General features: G+C 44.9%; 1 protein-coding gene across 2 annotated transcripts in view; it reads right to left on the reverse strand.

Moving 5' to 3' along the window:
• The window catches only part of L3MBTL1 (L3MBTL histone methyl-lysine binding protein 1), a 70,349-nt gene that overhangs the window by 6,385 nt on the left and 47,014 nt on the right, over nt 1-16,950 (reverse strand). The window contains exons 15-21 of one of the 2 annotated variants that reach the window (XM_043982501.1): nt 16,075-16,185; nt 12,115-12,229; nt 11,690-11,789; nt 8,647-8,844; nt 8,416-8,465; nt 1,275-1,381; nt 629-691 (exon numbers count right to left, since the gene is read on the reverse strand). In XM_043982501.1, the coding sequence (XP_043838436.1) occupies nt 629-691; nt 1,275-1,381; nt 8,416-8,465; nt 8,647-8,844; nt 11,690-11,789; nt 12,115-12,229; nt 16,075-16,185 (744 nt within the window). Of the gene's footprint in view, nt 1-628; nt 692-1,274; nt 1,433-8,415; nt 8,466-8,646; nt 8,845-11,689; nt 11,790-12,114; nt 12,230-16,074; nt 16,186-16,950 lie in introns of both variants that reach the window. The other variant, XM_043982500.1, reaches the window with a different exon arrangement.

Here is a 16,950-nt window from a genome sequence, read left to right on the forward strand (position 1 = left end):
TTTTTTTTTTGCAGGGCAATGAGGGTTAAGTGATTTGCCCAGGGTCACACAGCTAGTAAGTGTCAAGGGTCTGGGGCCGGATTTGAACTCAGATCCTCCTGAATCCAGGGCCTGTGCTTTATCCACTGTACCACCTAGCTGCCCCCTGCCTCTTGATTTTCAATGTCATGTTTGGGTGAACCTTTATGCTAGGTAATGTTATGCCTGTGAAATTTAAAAGCATTGATACTGATTGGCACTTCAGACTAATGCTGGTTAGTTCAAGTAAACAAATGCTTAGGTTGACAACAGAAGAATAAACAGAACATGAATTAACTTCATGAGGGTTAATTATTGTCCTCCCCAGAATCTAGCAAGCACAGAGACACCATTGCTGTCTCTCTGAGGGTTTTGCCATCCCCCTTTACAGCCCATGCCACATTTCTCCCCCAGGATATGGGTTATTGTTAAGATGTAGAAACTGAGGGGCATGGGGAGCCAGGGCCTCTGATGGGATGAGAATCTCTGGCTTCCAAACCAGAGGCTACTCCAGACTGCTCTCTGCAGCAGCTAGTCTGTACACCTGCCCTCCTTGACCCCTCTGGCTTGAACGGCAGCCTCCCCATTGCTTTGACTGGGCTTTCCTTACCTCATCTCTGAAGAGTTTAGCTTGTTCATCACAACCCGTCAGAATCTGGACAAAGCTGAAGACCTTAGGAACCAGGGAAGGGGATATTGATAAAAAGGAGAGAAGGAAGCAGAAAGGAGAGGAAGAGAGGGGAAGTAAGAAGGTGGAATAAACAGGCCAGAAATGCCCCCTGGCTTCCCATGTGACATCGACAGGGCTCCTGTGCCCAAAGCCACCAGATGAAGCTGATCCCAGAATGCTGTGTTTGGTGACTGCTCCAGCAAGCTAGGTAAGAATTGGGGTCCTTGTGCTTGAGGGCCCCTAATGGGAAAAATCCCACCCCTTGCTGGGCTGGACCAGCAGCTCCTCTTCTTCTTCTCCACTAAAAATCCGCCAGTAGACTTTTCAAAGGACAGAAAACTGAGGTGGCACCATTAGACAAAGGCATTTGAAAGGGCCAGGACTGAACAATTAAGAGTCAGAATATGGGCTAGGTGATCCTGCAATGATGACTTGTCACCAGCTTGGCTCTACCAGGCTCAGGTAGGGAAGACCAGAAGTTGGGAGATGGCATTTAGGGCACCTCTGCCAAGCTCTGCCATTTGTGGGGTGTGAAGGCAGGCGGGAGAAGACTTCCTCTCCCCAGACCCAAACAGTGCCCTCATACCTCCTCGATGGTCCATTTGGTCACCGATGCTGCATTGACACTCGCTATCCCCGGCAGAAGTTTGCAGTGTTGCTCCCAGCATGTGGACAAAGAACGACCCGGGTGAGCTGGCAAGGCCGACATGAAGAAGGATTGGTGCATGTTGTCGGGGGGCAAAGCTGGAAACCAAATGCAAAGCCTGACAGACAAATGGGGAGGGGCGCTCGGCCCACTCTGGGCAGTGTGTGACGCTCCTGAAGGGCATCTAGAAGCCAGCAGAGTTGAGCCTGGGGGAGAGGGCATGCTTGGAAAGGAATGGGGGAGGGGTCTGTGTATGTCTGGTTCACCCCGTGGATCAACCCAAGACAGGTCACTTTCACCCTCTTTGTGATCACAATTGAGATGAGTAAATAAATGCAGGATCCTCGTTCCTAAGAGCTTAAGACCTCCCACTTCCTCCCTGACACAAGACATCCTGGCTTCAGACTTAAGCTGGTCCATTCTTAGCCTTCTCCAAAACTGATCCTGATCCCTACCCACCCCCTATCCCCAGTAACAATGAATGTGTCTAGGTGAAGGCACTTGGACATCCTATGGAACTTTATCTTTAGAAGCTTTGTGAGGGAGGTTGAATATTGATTATTAATCATTATTCCTATCCTTCCCTGTTATACTTTGATGGATTGGTGCAAATTCATCCATGTGATTACTCCTCCTTGATGAGGCAAAATGAAGCATTGGACTTGAAGTCAAGAAAACCTTGGCTTGATTCCTGCCTCAGACACTTTTGAACTGGACAAGTCACTTAATCTTTTTTGTGCCTCAGTTTCTTTATCTGTAAAATGAAGGTATTGGATTAAATGACCTCAAAGTATCTTCTGGCTCTAAATCTATGCTTTTATAAGATCCCACCAATGATGAAAATGGTAACCTATACCCACCTTTCCATCCCATCCTATGTGACTTTTGGCCATGTCTCACATCCTCTCATAAACCCCCCAATGGGCACTATTTGACACAATGGAGGCTCATTCTCTAAGTTTCTTCATATTGTGTGGATACAAACAGATGAATTTGGATTTCTCACTGATTATCCAAACAATAGTGGTGTTGGGTCATGTCAACTTAAAATGGGGATGAGGGACTTATTTAAGGTCACACGGAGGGGAACAGAGAAAAGCATTTATTAAGCACCTACTGTATGCAAAAACCAGGAGTCTTTTCTTTGGGGTCAGGAAGTGATGTTTGCTGGTGGGAGGAGGAAGGGGGAGCTGGGCTCTCTGTCTCGAGCTCTTTCCTGGGGACTCTGGTGGAGAAGGGAGCTAGAAATGCACTCTCCCTTTAATAGATAGGAATCTAGGCCTTTCTCTCTCTCTTTACCAAATTCTTATTCTCCTTAATAAATGCTTAAAAGCCTAACTCTTGCTAAAGCTTATAATTTATTGGCGAACACTCATTAGATATTTTAGACAGACTAGCTAGAATTTTAGCCTTAACACAAGTATATCTTATTAATGTGTTTTATTGATCCTCATAACAACCATGGGAAGTAAGTGCTATTATTATCTTTTTTGTTTTTAAATTTTATTTTTTTGCAGGGCAATGAGGGTTAAGTGACTTACCCAGTGTCACACAGCTAGTAAGTGTCAAGTGTCTGAGGTCAGATTTGAACTCAGGTCCTCCTGAATCCAGGGCTGGTGCTTTAATCACTGCACCACCTAGCTGCCTCCCAGTTAATACATGTATATATATATATATGTATATGTATATATATATATATATATATATATTTAAATAAAGATATAGTTTAAATGTTTAAGTATCACCTTCTACATAAAGGCTTTCCTAATCCCCCAACTGCTAGTACTTTCCTTCCTAGACTACCTTGCATTCATACTTATCTATGTTGTTTGTTCAGGACATTCCAAAAATCTTTGTGCAGTTTTAATACCTAATGCTTGAAGCCATTAGTAGCTTATAACTACACTGTGACTTTTGGTAGGCCCTGTATTTATTCTGCATACACTTGCTATGCACTGTGGTCTCCTGAGTTGGTATCTAAGCCCCTTGAGAGTCAGGTTTCTTTCATTTTTTGTAATCTGTATCCCTAGCACCTGGCACAGTGCCTGGCCAGTAGGAGGCGCTAGATCAACAGTAGGTGCTTAATAAAACTTTTTCATTGTTGGATGAAGCCTACATTCAACATCTTACTGGTACATCCCTTTCTGACCCACCAAACTCCCTCTTTCAAGAGAACAAATAATTACAAAAGCTTGTTGTGTGCCCAGTCCTGTGCTAAACATCTTAAAATCCATTTTGTATAAACACTTGAGCCCCTGCTATGTCCTCAGCAATGTAACAGTCATTTAATTAGCACCTACTGGATGCTTAGCAATGTGCTAGGCATTCACTGTCTACAGTGTGCCCAGCATTGCGCTTCCAATTTATTTGGGGCCCACTGTGTGTGTGTGTTTTTTTTTTTTTGTGGTTTTTTTTTTTTGGTGAGGCAATTGGGGTTAAGTGACTTGCCCAGGGTCACACAGCTAGTAAGTGTCTGAGGCCGGATTTGAACTCAGGTACTCCTGAATCCAGGGCTGGTACTTATCCACTGCGCCATCTAGCTGCCCCCTACTGTGTGTTTGTAAGAGAAGTGCAGAGACAATACTTGCCTTAGTGTTAAGAAGGCCTGGGGTCAGTCTCCCTCTGACACTTACTGGGTATGAACCTGGGTAATTTATATAATTTTTATGGGTCTCAACACACCTGTCTAGGATTTCTCGGCTAAGCTATGGGCACTTGTGGCCTACCGTTGGTGGAAAGATTCCTTACAATGGGAGTTCTTCAAACTGATAGAATCATAGACCCTTCATGTATTCCTGTCCTGTGCGCTCAGGATTGTGTTAAAGGCTGGCATGGAGAACAACGGGCCCATATCAGAGCCAGTCAATACTGTTAACCCCTTCTCCAAGCCTGAAAGTTCTCCCTATCCCTCTCTCTGGGAGAAAGTGGGGTATAGCGGAAAGAACATTGGAATTGGAGTCAGTGGACCTGGGTTCAAATACTGGCTCTGTCATTTACTCTCTGTGCACCTTTAACAAGTCATTTCAACTCTCTGGGTCTCAGTTTCCCCCATATGTAAAATAAGGGTATTGGACTAGATGGTCTTTAAGCTCCTTTTCATCTCTAAATCTGAAATCTACCTTTCCCTTCATTCTTCTTTCATTTTTTCTACTTACCATTTCTCCCTTAACTAGCTAAAGAACCAAACTGTGCTTTTTATTATTATTTATTATAGGCTTTATTTGCTGAACTGAATCTTAGGTTTAGTGTTATTAAGTTAAAAAGTGAATGCCTAGAATGCTTAATAAAAAAAAAAGAAGCAAATGACTTTTAAATATATGTGAGTCTTAGTTGATTCAGTTTTATTTTTTTGGAGGCAACTGGGGTAAAATGACTTGCCCAGGGTCACACAGCTAGTAAATGTCTGAGGCCAGATTTGAACTCAGGTCCTCTTGACTCCAAGGCTGGTGCTCTATCCACTGTGCAACCTAGCCACCTATCTGCCCCCTTTAAGGACATTTTTTGAAGGCAATAGGGGCTAAGTGACTTGCAGAGGCTTATACAGCTAGTAAGAATCTGAGGCTGGATTTGAACTCAGGTCCTCTTGACTCCAGGGTTGGTGCTCTATCTACTGTACCACATAGCTGCCCCTTAGTTGCTTGTTTTTGAGGGTCAGTGACCCTCAGAAACAGTTCTTTACTTTTGTACGTAGGGCTTGAGGACACTTTCTATTGCCAAGAATCCAGCTTTGGATCCAATTACAGCCTTCTTTCCTTTTTCCTCTTCCCCTACTGAATTGCATGGTCTAAATCTCCTGCCTCCAGCTCCCCACTCATCTCCACTCTGACCAAGGGCCCAACATTCCCCATAGAAACTGCCTTCTATAAGGTCCCCAAAGACCTCCTCATGTTCAAATCTGAGGGAAGTTTTCCATTGTACTCCTTTACTCAGGACAACAGAGTCTACTCCCCTCAACTTCAAGGGCTTTCTCCAGACAAAATCTCTGTCAAGATTCTCCAGATCACCTTGTTTGTCCTGACAGTTACAAGAAGTCTCCACCTAAAGTACTGTCAGAAGATGGGGTATACCCTATTCTCATAAAATACCAGAGAAATATTTAACTTTCCTTCTTCACAAAGAACCATAACTGGAAATTTTTCAGTCTGGACAAAGGGGGGTAGACTGGGTGGGGTAGGGGGAGCTCACCTGGGATGTGGCTGCTGGGGGCGGGGGAAGGAAGCATGCCCAGGGCTGGTGTTGTCAGCACCTTCTAAATTTTGATGTCCCGGACAAAGCTCCAGTCACCCCACCCTAGTTACAGCTCTGCTTCACAGTAACTCATGCTGGGATTTCACACACCATAGCCAGATTCTTCCTCATGTCTACCTGTCATCCCTCTAGCTGCATCTCAAGGCCACTTCCTCTGGTTCTGACCTCAGGGAAATGGAAAACAAGTAGTCACCCAACCTTCTTCCCAAGGCACTTTTGCAAAGGAAAAATTCTGGGGGCGATGCCACTATAATAAAGCTCAAAGAAGGATAAATGAGAAACGTTGCAGTTTGTTCAGGAAGAGCGTTGGCCTTGGAGTCAAAAGCTCTGTGTTCCAATCCCCACTCTTATGTTTACTAACTGTGTGACTATGGACAAGTCACTTAAACCCTCTGAATCTCAATTTTCCCCTCTGTAAAATGGGAATAATAATCCCTGTGCCACTTAATCTGCAAGGTTGTTGCAAAACAATTTAAGAACTTCAAAGTACTAGAGAAATAGGAGCTATCATTAATGGGAGCTATTAAGAACCCTATTGTCAGCAGCATCAACTTCATGAAAAAGGGAGCAAGAAGTGGTAGGAAGAAACTAGGAAGTCAGGAACTCTGGACTCTAGGTATATAATGGGCAAACCACTTCACCACTCCATCCTCTGCAAAATAAGGAGTTCAACTAGAGGATGGCTAAAGAAATTGTGGTATGTGGAAGTCATGAAAGATATTGTGCTATAAGAAACAAGGAATATGGAGAATTCTTAGAAGCATAGGGAGGTTTATTTGAACAGATTCAAAGCAAAGTAAGCAGAACTAAGAAAATATACATGATGACCTCAACAAGGTAAATGGAAACAATAATAACCAAAAAAATGAAATTGAATGTTTTGTAATTATAATGACTAAGCTTGACTCTGGAGAACATGGAGAAAATGTATTTCCTTCCCTTTTTTTGGTGGGGGGAAGAGGACTACAGATAAGTAACAATGCATAAACCATCAGACAAAGGTAATGTGTTAGTTTTGTGGAACAGTTTTTAAAGAAAAAATTTTAAAATTTATCTAGGTGGCACAGTGGATAAAGCACTGGCCCTGGATTCAGGAGGACCTGAGTTCAAATCCGGCCTCAGACACTTGACACTTAACAAGCTGTGTGATCCCAGGCAAGTCACTGAACCCTCACTGCCCTGCCCCCCTCCCTGAAAAAATTATCATGAAGTATGGTTCATTGGATGGGTGACAGGGGAAGGGTATATTTGGAAATGTAGATGATGTAAACACAAAATAAATTAAGTCATAAAAACAGTAAATCAAACCAAACTTTTTTGAATGAAGGGGCTAGAATAGACAATGTTCCCAGATATATTATTTATGTTGGCCCGTCTCCTTCCCTCTGGCGGCTGGAGAGTGTCTGCCTAGAGCTGACTCCACGTGAACAGCTGTACCCTGGCTGTAGGTGCCCACTGAGAGGGATAGGCCAAAGATGCAGCAAGAAGGAGTTAGGCTAGGCATCAAGAAAAACTACTGGACAAATGGCGAGGATATAAAGGGGCTAGCCTCAACACATCACAGCCCCATATGGTCTGTGGTGGAGAAGAAAGGGCAGAAGTCAGGTGGGGAGAAGCCCTGGCGAGCCCATTGCTTAAACCAATAGAGAGAGGAAGGGCATAGGAGGAAACTGTGCCCTCACTCTCACTGAAACTCAGCCTCTGCTTTCTGTAGTCTGGGATGCAAGGGAAAGACTTCAAAATAACAAAATCTGAAGCCAGATATTAGCTGCTGACATTTTCCTTGGAGTCATCCTATCTTTCTGCTTCTCCACTCTATATTTGTCTTTAAGGGCTGCTGTGTCAGTCTTCTTCCATCTTCATTCCCATGGGAACCTCTAACTTGAACACCCAAGGATCTGGAACCAAGCACTGAAGTCTTTACTGGCCTCCACTTCCTTCACGGGAAAGCACCTCTCTCACCATTGTGGGCCTACCTGCCACAAGCCAGGCTCCCTTCTACCTATCCACATATACTTCTCACTACTCCATCAAGAGGAAGTCTAAGACATAGCCATGACACTGTCCAGTGAACACACAAGCTTGTTTTTAGTTTTGCTCATGCAATTGTTTCCTTGCATACCTTCTCTCATGCCCCTTTCCCTCTTTTGCCTTATTCCAAATCCTCCCTGGAGGTCCAGCTCATATCCCATTTATTCTGTGAAAGCACCTCAGACACATAATCTCCCAGTGATCATTCCTTATCTAAACTCCTACTGAATGTATGGCTTCTTTCACAGGGTCCTAGGGTCAAAAGTTTTAAAATCTCCCTTTGTACCCCTGGCTCCATTATAACTAAGCCCTGGCTATGGATCTGAGGAGTCCTCTCTGCCTCTTAGCATTGCCCACAATCACCCCATGCTGATGAAGCAGGGTAAAACTCGTGTCCGTGAATGGACATCTGCAATAATAGATTAACCACTGAAGATCCAGGAGGGTGACAGCCCTCAGCAGCCTCTCTTCAGTTTATTAAATAGAGCATCAGGCAGCATCTCTCCCTCTTTGAGGAGGAAGTCTCTACACAGTGAGCAGAGGAATGGAGAAGGAGTGACCATTTGGAAGGGATTGTAGATGGGCTAGCAGCTGCCTGGGCAGGAATCCCCCGGTCACCTCCTGTTTTCTCTGGCTTCATTCACATCATTCATCCAGCAAACATTCACTTGGAGCCTACTGAGTGCAGTCCTAGGCTGGGTCAGGCAGGGATGGAGACACCAAGACAAAGGACAGGCCAAAAGCTGCTAGAATGGATGGAAAATGTGGTCACTCTGTGCCAGGAGAGCTCCTGGGCACTTACCCGGGAAGTCGTCCTGCTGGATTTTCCGGTACTTTGGAGGGCGTCCAATCCTAAAGAGGAACAGAGAAAGGCCATGGAAATTACAGGCCCAGCAGGCATTGCTGTTGTGGTGATCTAGATCCCCATGTCCCCCTTCACCTTCCTCACAGGACCTGTGGCCTTCCCCCAGAGGAGACACCCCTTCCCCAGCCTCCAGCCCCCAGCCCTGGGAGCTGGGAGGCCTATTCCTACCGGCCGTGGTGTCGGGATTTCTTCCTGGGGGCAAAGCCAATGAGGTTCCTCTTGCGTGCAGAGGCCTCGGTGTCTGACAGCTCAGCTTTCACTCGGCCCTGGTTCCTCTCGGCCAGTGGGCAGCCTGAGAGGCAATGATGGGCTGTGAACTTTCCAGTGACATGGCCAGAGCCGTCACAGCCGGGTGTGGGGCACTTCCTGGGAAGGGAAAGGAGACACAACCAAAGTGACCGGAAGTTTTGAGACTGGATCCTGCTTCCTGGATGCCCAGGCCCAAGTATCCCTGAGTCCTTTGCATAGACACAGCTCCTGGATGTCTCTGCGTCCCCTTCCTCTGATTGGTCTTTTCCTCCTGGAACCTCCATTTTAGGGAAGCCAGTCATGGTCATTCCTCTTTCCTCTCTGGGCCCCGCGCCTGACTCTCCAGCCTTCTTTCTCCACCATGCCCCCTTTCAGCTTCTTTTTATGTGTTGTCTTCCCTGTTAGAATATAAACTCCTTGAGGGCAGAGGCAGTCTTTCTTTTTGCTTCTATTTGCATCCCCGGTATTCAGTACAGTGTCTGGTATACAGTAAGCACTTCTGATCTGTTGCATCTTTCAGTCCTCTGGAAGAAGTTCATCCCTGCTTATCACTGTGCTCTGTCCCATTAGGCCTTGTGCTTCCATGACCTCAAACCTCCCCCCAGTCATGTGACCCAAATTGGCCAGGACACCCTGGATAGACCTGGGGATAGATCTGGGGGCAGAGGAGAGGAGGAAAGTGGGGGGAAAGAATGGGTTAAAGAGGGTGAGTTGAAAATAGAAAAGTCACAGAGGCCTCATGCAAATATAGTTATGGATGTTTGCAGAGTTCATAAATACAAAGTCTTAGTTAGAAGGGACTTTAGAGAGTACCTAGGCCAACCTCCCACTCCCTACAAGAATCTCAACTATAACACCCTTAACAGGCAGTCACTTGATCTCTGCTTCAACTCTTCCAGAGATGAGGAGCTCCCTATCTCATGAGTCTGTCCATTTCATTGTTGGCCAGCTCTGACTGTTATCAAGTTTTCCTTTATATTGAACCAAAATCCACTTCCTGGTGATTTCTATCCATTAGTCCCAGTTCTACTCTGAGGTCGAACAAAATTCATTCAGTCTGTCTTCCATGTGACATTCCTTCAGATATTTGAAGCTGACATGTCATCATGTCTTCCCTAAGTCTTCTCTTTTTTAAGTGAAACATCCTTAGTTCCTTCAATTCATCTTCAAATGACATGATTTCTCCATCTTGGGCACCATCTCTGGGAGCTTCAGTTCATTAATATCCTTCATAAAAAATGGTGCCTGGAACTAAACACAGTACTGCAGACTTGATCCAAGGAGTCTCCGTTATATGTGGTTTTGCTTTAGTGTTTATTTTCTTTTTCTTTCTTTCTTTCTTTCTTTCTTTCTTTTTTTTATGAGGCAATTGGGGTTAAGTGACTTGCCCAGGGTCACACAGCTAGTAATTGTTAAGTGTCTGAGGCTGGATTTGAACTCAGGTCCTCCTGACACCAGGGCCAGTGCTCTATCCACTGCGCCACCCAGGTGCCCCTTCTTTTTCTTTTTTTAAAGTAAAAAACATTTTTATTTATAGTTTTGGATTCCGATTTTTATCCTTTCTTCCCTTCCTCACCTACCCCCTTCCTGAGGCGGCAAACAATCAGACATGAGTTATACATGTACAGTTATGTAAAACATACTATATTAGTCATTTTGTATAAGAAAACTTGAATAAAGGAAAAAAATGAAAGAAAGTGAAAAACAGCATACTTCAGTCTGTGTTCCATCAATATCAGTTCTTCCTTTGGAGTGGATAGTATGTTTCATCATTGGTCCTTTGGGACTGTCTTGAATCATTGTACTATTGAGAATAGTCGAGTAATTCACAGTTCTTCATCAAACAATATTGCTGTCTCTGTGCACAATGTTCTCTTGGTTCTGCTCACTTCACTATGCAACAGTTCATATAAATCTTTCCAGGTCTTTCTGAAGTCATTCTGCTTGTCATTTCTTATAGCACAATAATATTCCATCACCATCATATACCACAGCTTGTTTAGCCATTCCCCAATTGATGGGCATTCCTTTGATTTCCAATTCTTAACCACCACAAAAAGAGCTGCTGTAATATTTTTGTACAAATAAGTCTTTTTCTCTTTTGGGGGATGTCTTTGGGATATAAACCTAGCAGTGGTGTTGCTGCATCAAAGGGTATGCACAGTTCTATAGCCCTTTGGATATAGTTCCAAATTGCTCTCCGGAATGGTTGGATCTTTTCACAACTCCACCAACAGTGGATTAGTGTCCCAGATTCCCCACATCCTCTCCAACATCCAATATTTTCCATTTTTTAAATATTTGCCACTCTGATAGGTGTGAGGTGATACCTCAGAGTTGTTTTAATTTGCATTTCTCTGATCAATAGTGATCTGGAGCATTTTTCATATGATTATAGATAGCTTTGATTTGTCTGAAAACTGCCTGTTTGTATCTTTTGACTATTCGTCAATTGGGGAATGACTTGTATTTTTATAAATTTGACTCAGTTCTCTATCTAATTGAGAAATGAGGCCTTTATCAGAGATATTTGTTTCAAAAATTCTTTCCCAGGTTTCTGCTAGTTAATGTTTATTTTCAATAGTACTCTCTGAGCAGTTTCTCCTTTTCCTTGTCCTTTCAGTTTTAAATCCTCTTCAGAAGCTAACTAAGTCTTTTGATGTCCAAAAGTTCGTTCCAAAGCCCAGGAGATGCCCTCTGTCTCTGGTGGGGGCCCCAGGGAGAGACTAGCAGCAGGGTTGGGGGAAAAGGAAGACAGGATAACCTTACCCAGCTTAGGTCATTCTCAGCTGCCCACTTAGCACCCTGTGGGCAAGTTTGGACTTCTCAGGGTATATGTCTAGGTGCCCCCCACAATTCAGACAATGTTCCCTGTGGCATCTCTCCAGCAGAGATGGTCATCCAGGGCAGGAGGAAGGGGAAAGGCTTGCTTGCTCACTCACTCACTCACTCACCCACCCACCTTTGGTGAAAACTGTACTTGGAGGTCTTAACGTGAGGTGGGCTCTTACAGCTGAGTGGGGGGCAGCCCCCAGGAGAGGAAGAGCTGGGCTCTCTGGGTCCTAGAGAAGAGAGAACAGCAAGAGAGGGTCAGCCAGCTTCCTGGGGCTGCCTCTCCCAGCTTAAGGCCTTTGTGCAGAGGACCCATGATTGCTTGACTCCCAAACGCTCCTGCTGATTGACCCTCACCATCCCTCCACCTGCCCCCAAACCCTGGGAGGATTGGGCTGCAGAGGAGAAGGTGTCAGGACTCCATGAAATGGAGGGGAGGGATATATACTAAGGGAAAGAGATATAGGGGGTGTCTCCAAAGGTCTCTGCTGGGGAGGGATATGCAGAGAGGCGGGATCTGTATGCAGGGGTCTTTGGGGAAGGATAGGTACATACTGAGTGGGGGCTGTAAGGGATGGCCAGTCTTGGAGCACCAGCCCACAGGGTGTATGTCAGGATGGTCAGAATCAATCCAAAAGTCGTAGGCGTGACTCCAGCCATCGAAGTGGAGCTGAGGAAGCAAGGCAACCAAGCTCCAACTCCCCCAGGCCACTTCCAGGAACTCCTCCCTCCCCCCGACCCACCCAGGCTGTAGGATGAGTGGAGGAAGACAGAGCTAGGGTGCTCTGCAGCAGGGCCCCAGAGATCCAGTGAAGAAGCCCACCCCCCCAGGCAAGAGAGGGGAACTGTAACCCATTCCTCCACCCAATTCTTCATCTGGAGCTTTCTAACCATCCCACAGGCACTCACATTAAGCAGGATGCAGATTCCCTTGCTGAGCCTCTGACTCAAGTCAGCCAATTTAATGGGGAGATGCTCACAGAGTCTTAGGACAGAGGGGCACCCCTGGGAGAAAGACTCTGACCAGAGTAGCTCAGAGGACAAAGGGATCCCAGGCTGTATCCTTGGTTCTCTCATCTTCCCTCCTTATACTCATTCCTCTGTTGATCTCATTCATTTCCTGAACTGTCACCTTTATGAAGATGACTTTATCTCCAATCCTGACCTCTCTTCTGAATTGCTGATCCCCATATCTCCAACTGCATAGAGGGCATCTCCATCTAGATGCCCCACCAGCACATAAAACTCAACAAATCCCAAGCTAGTGTTACCTTTCCTTCCAAACTTTCTCCCTCTGGCCTCCCTAGTTCTATCTGTGACTTTACTATTCACCGAGTTTCTCATGTTTGAAACTACCTCTCCCAAGAACCAGACCTATCTCACCCATAGTGTCACCACTGCCCCTGTCTTAGGAGTATGGGCTCTCTCATCCCCGTCTACCTAAACCCACCTCCTAATATCGCACTTCATAGCTACTCAATTATGCAGTGCCCTCTGGAATGCCTGCTCTATAATTGAGACTCTTTCCCCTTATATTCCTTCCATCTTCTGCCTCTCACATTCCTGGACTCTCTTTCCCATATCAATTGGACCTTCCCTCATATTCCCAGCTCACTGAAGCTGGAGGTAGAGTAGGAATATTCCTGGATCCCCATTGCCCCTACCTGACTCTCCCTTGAATTCCACAATCCCTCAACAAGCTTTCCTCACTGTATTTAAATCAATCATCCAGCTGAGATCCTGGTGGCTATTATTCATCTCCCCGCTTCAAGCAATGCTCTCTCCTTTGTCAATAAGCTCAGTCCCTGGCTCACAGCCTCCCTCTCCATCCCAACTCCTGTTCAAATAACCTCCAGCTTATATGTTGAGTTCTCCCAAATAGCCAAACTTCTCAGTTCCTCAATATATCCTATTCCCATTCCCTACTTTTCTATTCCACCTCAACTACACACAGGTCATACTCTTGACCTTGTCATCACCCAAAAGTGTTCCACTCAATGAGTGACTGTTGCAATCCTTTCATCTGATCCATATATCTTATCATTCCATCTCTCCCTATGCCTTACTTCTAAATCTGTCTTTGTCCTCACCTTAACCTGTAATTTCTCTCAGGTTGTCTCCCCTGCTCTAGCTATACTCTCTTTCCTTCTCAACTTTGACCCATTGATGAACCAGCTTACCTCTGTACTATCCTTTACTCTCAAATCCCTTGTTCTCTTATCTTAACATCAACCCTAGATCTCTCCCACCATCTGTGTATTTTGTTCCTATTTGTAAAGGAAAAGGAAGGGAACAAGCATTTATCAAGAGTCTACTATGTGCCAAGCACTTAAAAAATATTATATTATTTAATCTTTGTGACAACCTTGGAAAGTGGGTGCTGTTATTTGTTTGTTTGTTTTGAGGCAATCAGGGTTAAGTGACTTGCCCAGGGTCACATAGCTAGTAAGTGTCTGAGATGGACTTGAACTCAGGTCCACCTGTCTCCAGGCTCAGTCCTCTATCCATTGCACCACCTAGCTGCTAGGCAGAGTGAGAGAAAGTCTCCTAACCAGGCTGACTGGGTCCACTACACAATTATGTTATCTTATCTCAAGCTGGCTCTCCCTGCAGCAAGGCAGTTCTTTTATTCCTCCCTAACTGATTCTCTATCCCACTCTCCAGTGATTATTCTCTTCTCTCCTCAAGCTTTTAAAAACATTTTTTAATGACTTTTTTTTGGTGAGGCAATTGGGGTTAAGTGACTTGCCCAGGGTCACACAGCTAGTAAGTTTCAAGTGTCTGAGGCAGGATTTGAAATCAGGTCCTCCTGAATCCAGGGCCGGTGCTTTATCCACTGTGCTACCAAGCTTTTGACAACATTTCCTACCTTCTCACCTGAAGTCCTCACCTTACAAAAAAAATTAGGCCATTCCCTTGGATCTCCCTCTTTCCCCTTCCTCTTCATTTCACCACTCCTTGAACATCATCCCCCATTATTTCCTCCTTTACCCTAGAGTCCAATGAGCCCATGGTCCTCTGAGGCCAAACCTTCTGATCCCAAGCCCACCCATCTTCTCCAGAATACTGCCCCAACTACCATTCTTTCTCTCTTTAATTTTTAATTCTCCCCCATCTACTGATTCCTTATATTTTGCCTCTAAGTATGCCTTATTCTCCCCCATCCTTAAATCCCCTCCACTAGATCACATCATCCCTGCTAAATTTTGACCCAAGTCCTTCTTTTCTTAAGCAAATTCCTTGAAAAAGCTACCTACACTCATTGCTCCCACTCCTCCTTTCACTCTCTCCTAAACCTTCTATAATGAGGCTTCTGACATCATCAGTCAACTGAAACTGCTCTCTCGAGTTACCAGTGATTGGTGGTAAGATCTAATGACTTCTCAATCATCACCCTTCCTGAACTCTCTGCAGCATCTGATGCTGCTGAGTTAGGAAATGAGAGGATGGTAGTGGATGTTCTAGGAAAGTGGCCAAGTGTGCTTTCTAGCAATAAATGCATGACCCTCCTCAAAAATCTTCAGTGGCTCCCTATTGCCTATTGAATAAAGAATAAAGGCCTGTTGTCATTCAAGGCCCTCCGCAATCTAGATCCAATTTACTCATCCATACCCTACTATTTCCTTTCATGTAATCTATATTCCAATCATGCTGCATAAACTCTCTTCCTCTGTTCATTCTTCTCATTCTGCCCTCTCTCATTTTTGTGCTTTTCTCATACCATACATTCCCCTTATACCTGGGATGAATGCTCATATTATCCATCTACTTCCATCTTTATCTACTGAATTTCCTTCTTTACCTCAAGGCCCAACTCAGATGTCACCTCCTTCATAAAAACTTCCTTGACCACCAGATGAAAATTCTCTCCCTCCTCAAATTTTCCAGAGCACTTTGCTTGTAATGTTCCTTTTTTCCCCTCTTACTCTCCCCAGTTTCAATTATTTATGTATATTTCCTCTTCCTGACCCTTTCTTCCCCAATCAGATTATAAACTCCTTGAAAGCAGGTCCTCTGTCATCTGTCTGTTCGTCCATCCATCTATCCATCTATCCATCCATCTACCCATCCATCCATCCATCCATCCATCCATCCATCCATCCATCCATCCATCCATCCATCCATCCATCTATCTATCTATCTATCTATCTATCTATCTATCTATCTATCTATCTATCTATCTATCTATCTATCTATCTATCCATCCATCCATCCATCCATCCATCCATCCATCCATCCATCCATCTATCTATCTATCTATCTATCTATCTATCTATCTATCTATCTATCTATCTATCTATCTATCTATCTATCTTTGTATTTCTAGCACCAGGAACAGTGCTTTGCACATAGTACACTTAATAAATGTTTCTTTACTTGCTTTGAAGGGTAGGCCAGGACAGAGTCTGGGGAACAAAAGGGAAACAACGTTGACAAAAGTCAACATTGTTAGTTGACTCCCTCCCCCCATATCCCCCAAACAGCTTATTCCCCTTTCCCAGACCCTGGTGCCACCTTTATCCTGTGGTCTTCCACGTCTTCCACACTGGCCACCCGAATCAGAGCTGGACTTCTTCGGTCCACAGCTTCAAGCTTCATGTTGATGAGGAAGCCGTGGGGTGGTCGCTGTGGGGAGACAGGCCATCAGGCTGAGAGCCCAGCTCTGCAGAGTCTGAGTGCGGGTATCTGATAGATACCTCAGGTTGTCTGATTGACGTTGTCCACTCTGCCATTCACCCTGACCCCACCCCATCCTTGCTGGTGCTCCAGGGAGAGAGTCCCAAACAAATGTCTCTCAGAGAAGAGGCCAGACCCCATGGGAGGGTCCTCCATAGGCTGTGTGCTACTGTATGGCCTGCAGTCTGAGGAGAGAGAATACGGGAGTGGCTATGGGGGTAAATCCAACACTGGGGTCACTGAATCTCAGAGCTGGAAAGGCACTCAGAATTGGTCTGACCTCTTACCCAATTAAAGAATCTCTTTTATAAAGTTCTTAACAGGTAGTCATCCAGTCTCTGACTCAACACATCCCCTGACAGGGAGCAGCACATTCTCTGGGGACAATTCTAATTATGAGGAAGTTTTTCTTTAAAATGAGGCAAAATCTGTCTCCCTCTAATTTCTACCCATCAATTCTTGTTCCACAGCTGGGAGCCAAGCAGGACAAGTATGATCCCTCTTCCACATAGGAGTCTGTATCTAGGTAGGCATGCCAAGTAAAGGGGGCAGGGATTATGAAATAAGAAACCCCATTCTCGTTTATTCATAAAACTTAGATTTTATAGATGACCTGCAGAGGTTGCCACTTGCTCAAGGCAATATCCGTATTCGTAACATATTCTTTATAAATCAACTTTAGGGCAACTAGGTGGCACAGTGGATAAAGCACCG

This window comes from Dromiciops gliroides, chromosome 2 (genome assembly GCF_019393635.1).
Source record: "Dromiciops gliroides isolate mDroGli1 chromosome 2, mDroGli1.pri, whole genome shotgun sequence".
NCBI classification, from domain to species: domain Eukaryota; kingdom Metazoa; phylum Chordata; class Mammalia; order Microbiotheria; family Microbiotheriidae; genus Dromiciops; species Dromiciops gliroides.